The sequence below is a fragment of the Thermobia domestica genome, unplaced genomic scaffold (assembly GCF_964235325.1).
Source record: "Thermobia domestica unplaced genomic scaffold, izTheDome1.hap1.1 HAP1_SCAFFOLD_536, whole genome shotgun sequence".
NCBI lineage: Eukaryota > Metazoa > Arthropoda > Insecta > Zygentoma > Lepismatidae > Thermobia > Thermobia domestica.
Window position 1 is genome coordinate 59,201 of NW_027656246.1, and position 14,937 is coordinate 74,137.

At 34.5% G+C, this 14,937-nt stretch overlaps 1 protein-coding gene across 1 annotated transcript; it reads right to left on the minus strand.

Moving 5' to 3' along the window:
- Positions 1-13,646: 13,646 nt before the first annotated feature.
- LOC145677023 (zinc finger MYM-type protein 1-like) lies at positions 13,647-14,696 on the minus strand. Its single transcript, XM_081747729.1, has one exon. The coding sequence runs from the start codon at positions 14,694-14,696 to the stop codon at positions 13,647-13,649; it is 1,050 nt and encodes a 349-aa protein (XP_081603855.1).
- Positions 14,697-14,937: the final 241 nt, after the last annotated feature.

Consider the following 14,937-nt stretch of genomic DNA (forward strand, 5'->3'; position numbering starts at 1 on the left):
CGTGGCTAGGGTAACTCGGGAGACCATCCTACACCTTAGATGGGAAACACTATTGCATCAGCCATACTTCCGAACATTGCACCGTTCGATTATTACCTATTCAATTCCTTGGACGATCACCTTAGAGAATGCCAATTCAATTCCCTAACAGAGGTAAAAAAAAATGCACTTGATACTTCTTCGCTTCACGGCCTACCAAGTTATACTGCGAAGCAATTGATGGCCTTACAGAACATTTTCAGAAGGTCGTCTATGCTGCTGGGGACTATTTTTGATCTTCCAGGTACGCCTCACTTTACATATCGTTGTTCGAAGTTTGTGGTTGAAAAAGCTACAGAACTTTCTTCGTTACCTTTATATTTATTCCTTGCTTATTGTTTGTCTCGATGACTTGAGATTTGGAAATTCAATTATGGAGACGGGCCATTTAACTGAAGGACAATGCATTTAAATCATTTGTCAGTTTTGTATGGCTGATTTAGTATTTCAGCTTTACTGTACTGATTTTTAATATGGTGATTTTAAGTTAAAAGTTGTGGATACAGAAACTAACAAGGATTGTGACTAAAGTTGCAAACTGCTGGGTATTAATTTACAATATTACACGTCTAGTTATAACATTTATGGTTACGAACATTGATAAATAGCTGCTTTGAAACTTAATATTAGAAGTTTGCAGGTCATCCGAGATGCGCTTGTGCGCGTGAATCAACACTTAAAGTATGGTGTTTAATTGTAGTGATATTTCGGAGGTCTTAACTGATTTATTTATAGAGTACCAAATGTGGAGAGTCTAGAGTATTCCGAGTCGCTCAGTGGTTTATCCAGAATTTTGAACTTAGGGAGGTGTTCAAAACATCTGGTCTGGGTGGAATCTTGACTTAAGGTCGTAACTATAATCGCCCTTTTAAGTTTTTTTAAATTTAAAGTTTGTTGATGCAACGAAGGATTGCAATGGATTTCCTTCCTCAGCCAGAGCCAATTAGCGTGGACTTTCTCATGCTTGGTGTGACATCGTGACGAAATGGTTGGCTATCGATTGATCAAACGTTGTTGTGACGATCACAGCGGTGTAAAGGTTGATTTCCATTCAATCTTTCGTTGTGTGCTTTGTTTGAAAATTGATCTTGTCGAAAGTAAATTGTTTTATTCTATTGGTACTTAAAAAATAATTCAAAATCTTTTAAAGACTAAAATAACAAGATTTTTAATGGTGTCTTCCCGTTCTGCCTAAAGGCCCTCCAGCAATTTGTAGAAAAAATTTAAACGATCTTATCTTTAGGCATAACGAGAATTACCGTTCGGCCTCATCTTTGGAGACGAGAAATTCTGTCCAGGGAGGAATTTCCTCAAGAGAATTTTTCTTTAGTAATTGTAACAAATTCTGTAGGAAGAATGTCTATTTCTTTAAGTTTTATCATAAATGTTTGATTTTATCCTACTTGTTCTTCTCGGAGAATTGAATAGATACAGTTCTGTTATTAACAGTGTTATTCACGTTTTTTTACAGTAAAACTGAATGTGATTAAAAATAGTACCCGCAGAGAAATGGAAAATTGGTTGATTCAATTGCAAGAAAGCCGTTTGACATAGTAGCTGAAACGAGAATAATAAAAAAAACTTACTTTGGTCTAATATCAAGTCGTTTCACAACAAAATTTTATTGAGTTTTCCAGTAGTTAACCTCCGACATGCTAAAGGTCGCAATACGTAATAGGTGCCACAGTTCGCATCCTCAAGACATTTTTGGCCATATATTAAGCAATCAATGGAAAAGGATGTGTAAGACGACCCTTATCCCCGACTATCTGACCTTTTGATTTTATTGGAAGTACAAAAAACATAGAAGTATTTCAATATTGATATTGACATTTTGTATTGCTGCTATTTACATTGACAATATAAATATGAAAATAGAAGTATATGTGGGGCAAGAACATGGTAACCCACAATTTTGTAATTGCTGCGTTTTGCAGCAACCGATAGAGAGCAACGCATACTTCTTCGTTTAACCTTGTTGGTTTAATCCTTCATGTATAGTCTTATGTGGAAAAATCAGCTTTCCGACTTTGAAAATGAATTGTGCAGCAGAAAACCTCTAATTTCTTAAAATAGTAAAATTGTGGGTTACCATGTTCTTGTTGTAGACTTCATATATACTATTGCATATAGCATAGAATTACGTATATAAGACAAATCAGGTGATAAGGTGATGCCGAAAAAGCTGTGATGTAGATAAGCTCTAACTGAAATGGATCCCAAGAAGAACCACAGGAATCAGCTCAAGACGACGAAGATACGCGTTACATAATTTGTGGGGAATCAAGAAGATTGGATACAATGTTATCGTTGCAGTGGGTGGGCTCATGAAAACTACCAATTTAGAGCGTTGTCCATATCTTTACATGAGATAGCTGTGAATCATTGGCTTAGAAACGCATAGCTCTATGTTTTATTATCTTAACTGTAGGAAGTATAGGGTCCGATGCTGCACGACAAAATTTTAGAAATGCTTTAATTTTGCCTGTTTTCGATTTCCTTACTCGGCTGTGCAAATGAACATTTTCCATATGGAAATTGCATGTATTGTTCGAATGCATCAGTGTTAAAAGTGGAAAAAGTAATTCCTCTCCATAAAAAGGGCAGTATGCATGATGTAAGAAATTATCGCCCAGTCTCCATTCTTTCCACGTTTTCAAAAATTTTTGACTATGTGATGAAGTCACGACTCTGCAATTTTTTGAAGTCATGTAACTTATTACCACCATCACAACATGGCTTCCAAATTAAGAAAACTATTTAAACAGCTTTGTTTTGATTACATGTCCAATATAGCTCTTGAATTTAAGAAAACAGTAAGTATGTTGTTGGCCTATTCATCGACTTATCCAAAGCTTTTGATACAATTGATCATGCTATTCTTTTAAGCAAGTTGTATGCGTATGGTATTAGAGGAGTAGCTCACAACTTGTTTCTCTCTTATTTATCCCGTAGACAACAAGCAGCACAAATATCAAAATTAGCTGCAGATCGGTTTCAAAAAACTTGTTTGTCTTTATCAGCTGTAATCAGAGGTGTTCCTCAAGGTTCCATTTTGGGTCTTATTCTCTTCCTGCTATATATAAATGACTTGTTAGAATATATGTATCCAGCAAAATGTATCCTATATGTTGATGGCATCAGTATGATATCAGGAAAATCAATAGAAGAAGTTGAGAGGAAATCTGACATTTTTACGGACAAATTAGTAAAGTGGTTAGCAGAGAATAGGTTAATTATAAATCATGATAAATTGATTCTCTTACATTTTCATTTTCCAGGAAAACCTCGTATATCACCTAGAATAAAAATATCTTCTTACTCCAATATTCTTGCATGAGAAAGCTTTTAGGTGTCATCATAAGTGACGATCTTTCATGGTCTGCTCATATCTCCACTTTAAACAAGAAACTAAGTAGCGTGTGTTTTGCCTTATACAAACTACAAGATACTGTGTTAAGAGAAGCACTTCTTAGCTTTTAATACGCCAAGTTTAATTCATTAATTAACTTCGGCATAGTACACTGAGGATCTGCTGAAAATAGTTTAAGCACTTTCCGATTGCAAAACAAAGCGATTAGAATAATTTTTGGATTACCCACAAAATCGACATGTAAAAAGGTTTCCACAGAAGTAAAAAGTTTAACACTCCCCAGCTTATACATCTATAAATCTATTATTTTTACTGTAAAAAACAAGCATCTTTTTAGCTTCAACAAAAATGTTCATAGTCATAATACAAGACAAGGTAGTGACATATTTGTGATGCATCAAAAATATGCTAATATAAGCAAAACTGTGTACATGAATTGTGTCAGATTGTATAACAAACTTCCTCTGTACTTGAAAAATATGACCAATGTTTCCATTCTTGGTAAGACGTTATATAATCTACTCGCTGAAAAGTGCTGAAAAGACAGATACTTACTCGTGAGTATATGCCTGGTGTGGTACAAACAGTTACCTAATTACGATGTGAATTGTCATGTTTTTATACTTAATATATCGTATTATGTGCTTTTGTATTTTAGAAAGATGCATGATGTATACCTTTGGTACTTGACAATATTGTATGTATTTTTCTTTCTGACAACTGTAATGCTTACATGGGAATTTTTCGTGCTTGTAAGCTGATGAAGCAAGTAAATAAATGAAATGAAATGGAAACATTGGATTGTACTAATGCATGACAGGTATCTTTTCGAACGCACTATATAACACTAAGATGTGGAATATTGCGACCCTGAAGCAAAGTCATTGTCAACTTTACTGAGAATTAATTATACTATATGCATACGGACGTAAATTGAACACCGGTTTGATATACGGCGCACAAGAAATGATACAGATAGCTTCAAAATAATATTGGACCCATGCTTAAGTAGTTACAATACATATTACCAATAAGCATCCCATAATGCCGCAAACAGCAACAAACTATTTCAACGAACTACCGTCATCTTCGTCAGTGTAGATTGGAAACAAAATATTAACATTTCACCTTATGCAATTACCTCTAATTCATATTCATATAAGGCAAAAAAAAAAAAAAAAAAAAAAAAAAAAATTAAAATCGAATGCACGAGCTCTTGAATACTATATAAATAGATGAAATGGTTACATTTTGAACTCCGTGTACTGAAGAAAATAAATGATCGTGTGATCAAATTTACACTTGTTCAAAGAATAGTCATATAAGAAGGAAACAACAGTTACAAAATTCTACTACTTGTTTCTATTCAGTGTTATCTATATGCAGATAAGTCGGATGTGTTTCAGTGATTTTTGTTTGAGTTGTAGCCAACTTCATAATGTGAAGTGTTCAATAGTTTAAGTTTTATTTATTTATTTATTTACATTGCCGGAGACAACAGCAACGCGTTGAAACAGTTTGACACTGTTTTCAGTATTACAGGATGCAAGTAAACAGTGCACATATTGAGACTTGAATTATGATATTGTCACCAGTCATTTTAAAAAAAATACACCAGTCATTTTTAATCAATTTGCCTTTAGTTATCGTAGACGAGGAAGAAGAACCAATTCCTAATGAAAATACTGATTAAAATTAAATTATCTACTTTGTTAATTTTGTTTCTCTTAGGGCAAGTTCATTTCTTAGTTCCATATTTATTTTATATATACGGTTTTATTTTATGTTTCTACTTGCAAACTCATGTTTCAAAACCCAGCTATCCATTACTTTTGTTTCTTTAACAGAATTTTTGTGAACTTTTTATTCTTTTGAATTATGTTAAAGGATCACTCTACTTACATATTCCTTTAATTCCTGAATTTCCTTTAAGTTTCCAAGCTTTCGACTCTCCCCTGGGATCTTGGTCACGGAGGTTAAAAATAGGAAGAAAAAGAATAGAAATATCGAAGAATAAAAGTGAAACTGACTCACCAAGCAAAGAGCTGTGTTATACGGAAACACGTTGTCAAGTACGTCAGTAACCACCAAATAAAGATAATGCAAACAAAAATATGGCGAAGTCAATTTGTGTGCCTTTCTTGTCCCTTGTAGGAAGGTTACCAACTCATGTTATTATTTTTATTATCTTTCCAATTCTGTAAAAATTTAGTAATCACGGCCTCCCATTCGTCATTCAACTATTTCTTATCTAAATTTAATTTCGGTTTTTTAAATGAATAAACTAATGTTCAAAAACCGGTCTCTCTTACTTTATTTCTAGCTCCAAATAAAATTTTTGAATCTTCTACCCTGTGTTGTGTTTTCTCTAAACGTCTAGATAAACTTGAGATCGGATTTTCCGTTTTTGAATCTCTCATATGCTCGTTTATTCGAACTTTTAGATCTCTTTTCGTTTTGTCTATGTATCTCTCTTGGCAACTGCATTTTATTTCGTAAATACCCGATTTTTCATTGGATGCGTGTACTAACTCTTAAATTGGATTTTTCTAAGGTTTTGGGGGCTTTTAATGTTGTACGAAAACCGTATTGTGCATAAATCCTATTTAATGCAGTTGTCAATCTGGGATAAATAGGCAATCCAACACATTTTTTTTATCTTTCAAGTCGGTTTCAGGTTTATCGGAACTTAATTTCCTTTTAACCTAATTATACCAATTATTTAATAATGAAATTGGGCACCCAATCAAACTACTCAGCTTCATCAGATATGCAATCTCTGTCTGTAAATCTGATTTTAAAGAAGTAAGACTTATCGCAAGTAAAAAGAAATTCTTCCAAATGTTTGCTTTGGTACCTGCTGAAAGTGCAGATTTGTAATGTATGTACTGTGTACGGGCTGTGGGCTTGTGGTGGACATTAGTAATGAATTTATTATTATTCCGTCTTATATTAAGATCTAAATACGTAAGGCTGTCGACCTTCTCTTTCTCTCTAGAGTAAATCTCAAATCGGAGTGAATATTGTTCAATTTTCCAGCTGTGAATCGTCCTTGTAAAAAGAAAGGCACAGAAATTGACTCCGCCATATTTTAGTTTGCATCAACCTCCTCCGAAGATTACTGACGTACTTAACACGTGTTTCCATACAATACAGCTATCCTTTTGGTGAGTTCATTCCATTTTTATTCCTTGATGTTTCTATTCTTTTTCTTCCTATTTTTATCCTTCGTGATCAAGACTTTAGCGGAGAGTAGAAAGCTTAGAAGTTTAAAGAAAATTGAGGAATTACAGAAATATGTAAGAAGAATGAGAGTGGTTTTACATTCCCTATGTTAAAGGAACTGAAAATTTAAAGGAAAACATTCTGAATGTAAACAATGCTGAAAAAAATACATTATGCATAAATCCATTAAATATATGTATAGTGAATATAAAATAAATTGTTGAAGATACAAAACGCAAAATTCTTGTTTAGACTATTTCTAATTCCCTGACTTAATATCACTTATCCTAAACAAAAGAAATAAAGCTTGATGTCAGATCAGTCACTGATTGAGTCCTGCCGGATTTAGTAAAAAGGATAATTTAATTTCAATTTTCCGTTTATGTATTTCATTATAATTGTTATGAGCTTATATTCATAAATCAAACACGCTAACTATTGATGTTAGTCGAGAATATTAAAAGAGTTGAAAGAGCTCAGATTTTAGAAGTACGAAGGACAAATTTGTCTCAATTCTTCTGCCTTCGCAGGTTGGCTATTTAATTTGCTCCTATAGACTTGAATTTACTGTTTCATAACAACAGCGTACCATTTCAGATTTTGCTAAGGAAGAGGCAGAATTGTCCACGAACATAGGAATTTCAAGGTTATTTTAATATATAAGTTCTCAAAAAGCATATATTTCTCAAATTCAGACAGAGGAAATTGTCCCCTACTCTCCCCAAATGACGCGCTTGTTTCGTAGTTATATTTGATTCATGTTTACTATAATTAAGATAAGAATCATTAAGATAGTTGTTAAGTATATATTACATAATGATTACTGCTTATTGCTATAGTTTACTGCTTAGCAATAAGTAGGTTCAAGTATATATTAGTCGTATTATCATTCCCATGTAATATATTATTACCCCAGTTATATGCAGAGCCTGCTCTACCATATGTGCCGAATCTAAAAGTTCAGGTATCAAAATCTGTTATAAGTACAGGGTGTCCGAGAAGTCCTTCCCTGATTACAGAAATTGATAACTCAGGCTAGAAATAAGATAGAAATATGAAACTGGTGTTGAATTGTTTACAAACTATAAAAGTTTTTGTCTGTGTTAGGTTTGTTCTATTTTACCAAGTCTCAATTTTGTTTGTTTTAGGTTTGTAGTACGTAAGTAAGAAGCCCAAGAAGCCATGCCAACCAACCAGGAGAAGGCACAGTGTGTCCTGTGGTACCATGAGACACGATCACCAACCACGGTGCAGAGACAGTTCCAGACAACATTTGGGAGGACTCCACCTGATGTCAAGAGCATTAAAGCCTGGTATGAGAAGTTCAAGAACACAGGGTCGGTTGCTGACCTTCCGAGGTCTGGTCGACCAAGAACCTCAGCAGACACGGTGGAGGCTGTGCGGCAGTCTTTTCTGAGAAGTCCTAAGAAATCGGTGCGCAGGGCTTCACGTGAATTACAGATGCCAAAAAGCTCTATCCATGACATTTTACACAACGAATAACCACAGTCGTTGCATCGATCCCTCCAGTGATGTTGGCTAATGTGTGGATGGAAATTAAATATCGCCTAGATGTGCTACGTGCTACCAAGGGTGCTCATGTGGAAGTGTACTGATGTGACCAAAACTTTTATAGTTTGTAAACAATTCAACACCAGTTTCATATTTCTATCTTATTTCTAGCCTGAGTTATCAATTTCTGTAATCAGGGAAGGACTTCTCGGACACCCTGTATATTATTTAAAATAAATATTTCTTGTTGGAAACAGACTTCATGATGATGGTAGCTAAATTTATTAAGCTGGTCTCTATTCGAATACTACATTCATAAATGTAGATTGAAAATGAAATCTGTACTAAGTACCAAAAATGGAAAAGTTGGGTTTAATGTCAAAATGTGGCCTATGTGCCTAACACTGCTCAGTTAAAATCGGGCTATCAACTATTCACTGGAGAAGTAGTTCAAATAATCGCCAGAAGAATGCGCGTCGGCCTATGTGACATCAGTTCTCAAGCACAATATGAGCTTTCTACTCAACATTTTCATTTTGGCACTTAGCACCGATTTTATAATCAGTCTACAAATCATGTTTATATCACATCAGTTTAAGGTCATATGGACAGTGTTAAAGTAAATGATCAAACAAATCCCAGCATCAATTGCTTGATTATTGTGAAATACAAGAATTCAATTCTCGAACAGTAGCTAACACCTGTTCCATTTAATGAGTTATCACAGTTTTGATAGGAAAACTAATCTGTCTCTGCCACAAACAAGCTCTTTATCATTGAAGGTAGAAACAAGTTTTTTTTTAAGTAAAAAAAAATGTAGAAGGAAAATCGCAAAATACAGATGAAATAGCTAATTGCACTGGAATTGCAAACTGACATATTGAGATTGAAGCTCGATATTGAATTCTATAAAAAAGGATTACCAAATTTCCTCTCCAGGAAATTGCTTAATTTATCCCTAACATAGTAGATTAATATTTAAAGGGAAAAAACAGATACAACGAGATTGTATTTGTAGTGTTTAGGCCTTTCTGAGTGCGAGTGCTATTTCCTTCTCCTTTCTTGTTCATGATAGGGTAGCATACTTAAAATTGTGACTTTTAAGGTTTGTTCTTTCTGAAAAAGGAGAGGCGAAAATGATGCAATTGCACGGGGCAGCAAACTGCCTAGGAACAGCCCTGGTTATATATGTAACAAAACAATGAGAAGTTTCATTAGCAAACGAAACAATGATGAGTTTCTTTGGCAATGAATCTAAAATGTATACTTAAAATAGGGATTGTTGGTATAAGACATAGACTGATACTTTGATTTTATCTGTTTAACTTATAAACAAGAAGTATGCAGCAAATATGTGTTGTGCGAAGTGTTAATAAAGGATTGATCTAAGAAACTGAAATTCTAACGTATTTTATCATATAAATTAACATATATACCTTCAATAGAAGATAAAAGTAACAACCTAAAACTTCCTCAGATCCTAAAAATCAACAAGAAAGTTATCAACATTAACAACTAAAGCTTCAATTAAAGGATATTGGCGATCTAGATCAAAGATCTACGCCAAAAAGAAGAAACCTCAAGAAAGTTCAAAATGAACGAACAAACAATTCTATTTCTTCACATTGGGTGACAAGAGCGCTGGTAATCAAATGACGTCCTAGAAAAGTGAACGTAACTGTCTAGAAAACTCCGCGTATTTGGAGTTCGAAAAAGGAAAGGTGAAGGAAGAAAGGCTTTGCCTTTGGTAAGAAAATTTTACGTTGTTATTCTTTTCCATAACTTCGTAGATTTCTTTTATAAACCATACAGGGTTAGCCTAAATGATTCATCAAGTTCAATCAGAGCCCTTAGGCCGGGCTTTACCATATCTGCATGTGCATTTACAAGTGGCGTCAATTTTAGAGGAGCAGCAAAACCTGTCGTAACTATATTATTCAAAATAAATATTACTTGTTGGAAACTAACTTAATAATTTATTAAGCTGACCCATTTGAATACTATATTCATATATCATGTTTGGGTCGCTTTCGTTTGAGGTCACATGGACAGTGCTAAAGCAAATGGTCAGACAAATCCCAACATGAATTGCTTGATTGTTATCAAATACAAAAACACAATTCTCGAACAGTAGCGAACACCTGTTCCATTTAGTTAGTTATCAGTTTTGATATGAAAACTAGTTTTGCCTTTATCACAAATAAGTTCCATATCATTGAAGGTGGGAATAAGTTTTTTTAAAACAAATGTAGAACTAAAATCAAAAAATAAAGATAGAAGAGCTAGTTACACTGGAATTGCAAGTTGATATATTGAGATTGAAGCTCAATATTGAATTCTACAAAAGGATTACCATCTTTTCTCTGCAGGTGTGTTTGCTTTATGTCACTAACATAATAAATTATTGGTTAGAGAAAAAACAGACATAATGAGATTGTATTTGTAGTGTTTAGGCCTTTCTGAGGGCGAGTGCACTTCCCTTCGTTGTTCATGATAGAGTAGCATACTTAAAATCATGACCTTTTAGATTCGTTCTTTCTGAAGAAAGGGGGTGGCAAATGATATCACTGCAAGGGTCGGCAAACGACATCCACGTCGCCAGATCTCACACCATGAGATTTTTCTTTCTGTGGGGTTATGTTAAGGACAAAGTTTATGTACCCCAATGTCAACAACGCTGAATAAACTACAGGACTTCTGCTGTGACGGACATAAACGAAAACATGTTAGTGAACGTATGAAGGAACTGGATTACGGTTTGGATATGTGCTGGATGACCAAGGATACACACATTGAACATTTGTAGAATGTACCAGAAACTTGGTGAGTGTACGTATATTTTCATCTATAACCCTTCTTTGCACGTCATATACTTGTAAATAAAAAGTGGTTTGAAACCCGATGAATCATTTAGGCTAACCCTGGATATTGAAAAAATAAAATAAATTTAGTAAAATATTTTAGTTTAACATCCAAGGATTATACCTTTAAGGCTACGGAAGACGGATGATTAAGGCAAGTGAGTGATGACGAAATAATTAGTAGAATGAGAGAGTGAGAGGAAAGGGGAGTACCCGAGAAAACCCACGGACACGATGTTGTCCATCACAAGCTTACTTGGCTGGGGATCGAACTACGGACTCCACACACGAGAAGATAAAAGATAAAAGCTCTACCGTTGTGTCACCGTACTCTCCTATACATTAAAAAACAAAGGACTATGCTTTTGGTGCTACAGAATTTATCAAAACCATTGAATTTAACGTTTGATTTTATTCATATTTATGTCCTAGCAGGACTTGTCTACAATTCCAGTGCAGAAGTGCTTTGGATTATAATGTAATGAGTTTGAATCACGTGGTGCAGAAATCTTTCAGTTTAATATCCCACGATTATGTTCTTTGGGCGAAGGGAGATGGATGGTTAAGGAAAGTGAACGATGATGAAAGAATTGGTGGAATGAGCTAGTGGAAGGAAACGGGAGTACCCCGAGAAATCCCACGGACACGATGTTGTCCACCACAAACTTATTTGGCTGGGGCTCGGACTAGGAACCCCAGGGGCTTTTACCTCTGGGGCGCTCTACCACTGAGCAACTGTGCCTCCATAGAGAATAATGAGAATGAATATTTAAGCGTGCTTGTAAAGTCACTGTCAATATATATAAAAGTGAAATCGATATTGTATTTCTTTTGTCACGAAAGGGATTGTACTATTTGAAATTTGAAACGTGAATTGTTGAACATAGTATGTGGATGAACATGGAGTTTTGTAATTTCACTTTAAGTGAAATACATATCGTAAGGAGAGAATTTTTTGTTAAGGATATGATATCTCACAAACCCTTTAAACAAAAGAGATGAAACTTGGTATATAAACTCGTCATTAAAAGCAAGCGAACACGTGCTTTAGTGTTTTCGAAAATTCCTCTTCTAAACCATAAAAAAGGGAAATTCTATAATATTCTACGAGGGCTGGAAAGAAGCAACAATGTTTTATCCCCGCGCAGGGTCTTTTGTTCGTGCTGCTGTTAGCAACATATGTAGAAGGTGGGTGGAGCTATATAACTCATGTGGGGCCCAGTAGCGTAGCGTAAGTTTTCAAAGTGGGTAGACATCTCAATATTTTTTCAACACTCTAGATAGACGCAAACAGATACTAGCATTCCTATCAGTAGCTGATAAGTTATAAATGTACACCAGAAAAATATCAATTGTTAAAAATAACCTATGCTATTATTATTATTATTATTTGCATTTGTACGACATATACAAAAATCAATTATTAGCTGTTCAGTGTAAAGAAACATATTCTTACTTAGTACATAATATTCTATGGAAAACCGAGAAATTATATATATATATATATATATATATATATATATATATATATATATATATATATATATATCGTGCAACATACCTTGGTAATTCCTACATTTTCTTGTATGACAGTTCGATGCGACGATCCTTCTTCTCAGCGAACACATCAATAACTTTTTGTTTGAAACAGGGATCACTTGCAGCATCTTTAAGCAGATTTTTCAATGGCAATCAAACTCAAAGCTGAAAGTCTCTCATTAGACATAGAATTCCTTAAAAATGTTTTTACGCGTTTAAGAGCACTTATGCTTCTTTCGCTTGACGCCGTTGTAGCAGCAATACTTAAAGTCAAATGTAACAACTTCGTCAATTGCACATAAATGCTTTGTAGCTCATTCTCGTGAAGATATTTTAATAACGCGTGTGGTGACAGGTACTTTTCAGAGTCACTGTAAAGAATAGCAAGTTCGTTTCTCAGTTGTTGTTCGTCGAAGAATGGATATGTCTTCATTAACTGTTGCAGTTTGTTAAGAGGAAAGTTAACTTTATATTCGAGAAACTTTTTCTCGTTTAACAATTCTACGAAAGTAATTTCCTCAAAATCTTTAAATCTTTCATTCATTTGAGTTGTAAATGAGTCTAAAATTTCAAATGTCAGCCGGCGCAAGTTTCTCAAGTGCGTTTCCTCGTACTTTATTTTACTATTTAGCTGACGAGCTTCCTCACAACAGGCTATAATAGTTTCCTCGCACCTCATTTCCATAAACTGCTTCAATACAAAACGAACCTCATTGATGCATAATGTAATATCGGAACAACTTTTTAATTGTAGAATCCTAAATAGATTATCGGTGAACGCAAACAATTTACTGAACAAGCAAAGCAGAAACATAAACGTTGGATTTTTTAATTTTCTTGCTAAACTACGAGCATATTCAACGGATGGTGGGTCCCACTCATCATCTTCAATAACATGGGTTACCGCTCTTTCCAACTCTTTAAAATGAGTTTTAATTGTTAACGCTCCTCTAGAATGGTAATTCCATCTGGTGTCACTGTGATGAGGGAGTTTGAAACCTTGTTCACGCAAAAGTTCGCTTCGTTTAGAAGACTTACTAAAAAATGTATGAAATGTGCTTATGTCACATATGAAGAACTTTACTTCTTTTATATGCTTAGATGCATACAATAAAACAAGATTCATTTGGTGTGCATAACAATGAATGAGAAGTGTATGGATAAAATTGCTTCACAAGTGCTTGTACGCTAGTATGGCAACCTTTCATTACAGACGCCCCATCGTATGTCTGACATATAAGTTTATTTCCTATGTCCCAATCCTTCAGAACATGCAAAATAATGTCAGATAAACCCACCGCTATTTTGTCTTTAGAAACATCAAAAAAACCGATAAATCTTTCTTCCACTCTGTCTTTTATTACATATCGGAATATAATGCTCAATTGAGCTCTGCAAGAAACATCAGTAGTGTCATCAGCTTGAATGGAAACAAAATAGGTCTGGTCTATTTCTTTCTTTATAGTTTGTAACAATACATGGTTTATGGATTGAATCAAATCATTTTGTATGTCTGGTGATGTTCTTTTGAAAGCAGAGTTAGACTGAAAATGCATTCTAAGCTCCTGCTCTTCTTGAGCCAGTAAGTCTAAGAGCTCTAGATAGTTACCTTTATTTGCAGATAACTCATCTTCGCGATGGCCACGAAACGCTAATTCTTGTCTTCCTAAGTAACAAATTGCATCAATAATTCGACCTAAAACTCTTCTGTTCGTTGATACTTTTTCATTATATTGTAAGGTAGCCAGACGCGAAGATTCTGACAGAGCATGTTCTATTCGATTTCGTCCCAGCATATGAAAGCACTCCGTATTTTTTAAGTGTTTTTGAGAGGATTGGTGCTTAGTTGCTTTCCTTTCAAAATTCTTCACGGTTTCAATACCACTTTCATTCCACTCAGAATCTCCCCCAAAGAGAATACACACAAAACAATAAAGCTTATTTCTTTTAGTACTACCTGTCAACCACGTGTATTTTGTATACCAAGATGACTGAAATTTCCTCACCACCTTGCCATCTTTTTGAACTAAAAGTAAATTTGGAGTTGGGCTTTGTTTTTTCACTTCACACTTATCTTCATATGAAAATTTTGAAAAGCCATTTATTAGCAGATGATCCACTAAATCTATATTAGTTTGTTCACACATGATTCAAAGTACACACGGAAACGTTTATACATATACACGAAACCTACACACACAAACACAACGTAAATTAAACTTATAATCGCAAACAACGAAAACGAAAACAACCACCTACAAAATCTTACGCACAAATAAAGAGGGACCAATGTTTCTTACTCCAGTATTGTGATTAGACAGAAGTCGGACCTCGCTTATGCTAGGTTTCACCCCAATTATGGTAGGACTTCAAGGATTATTCTGGTGC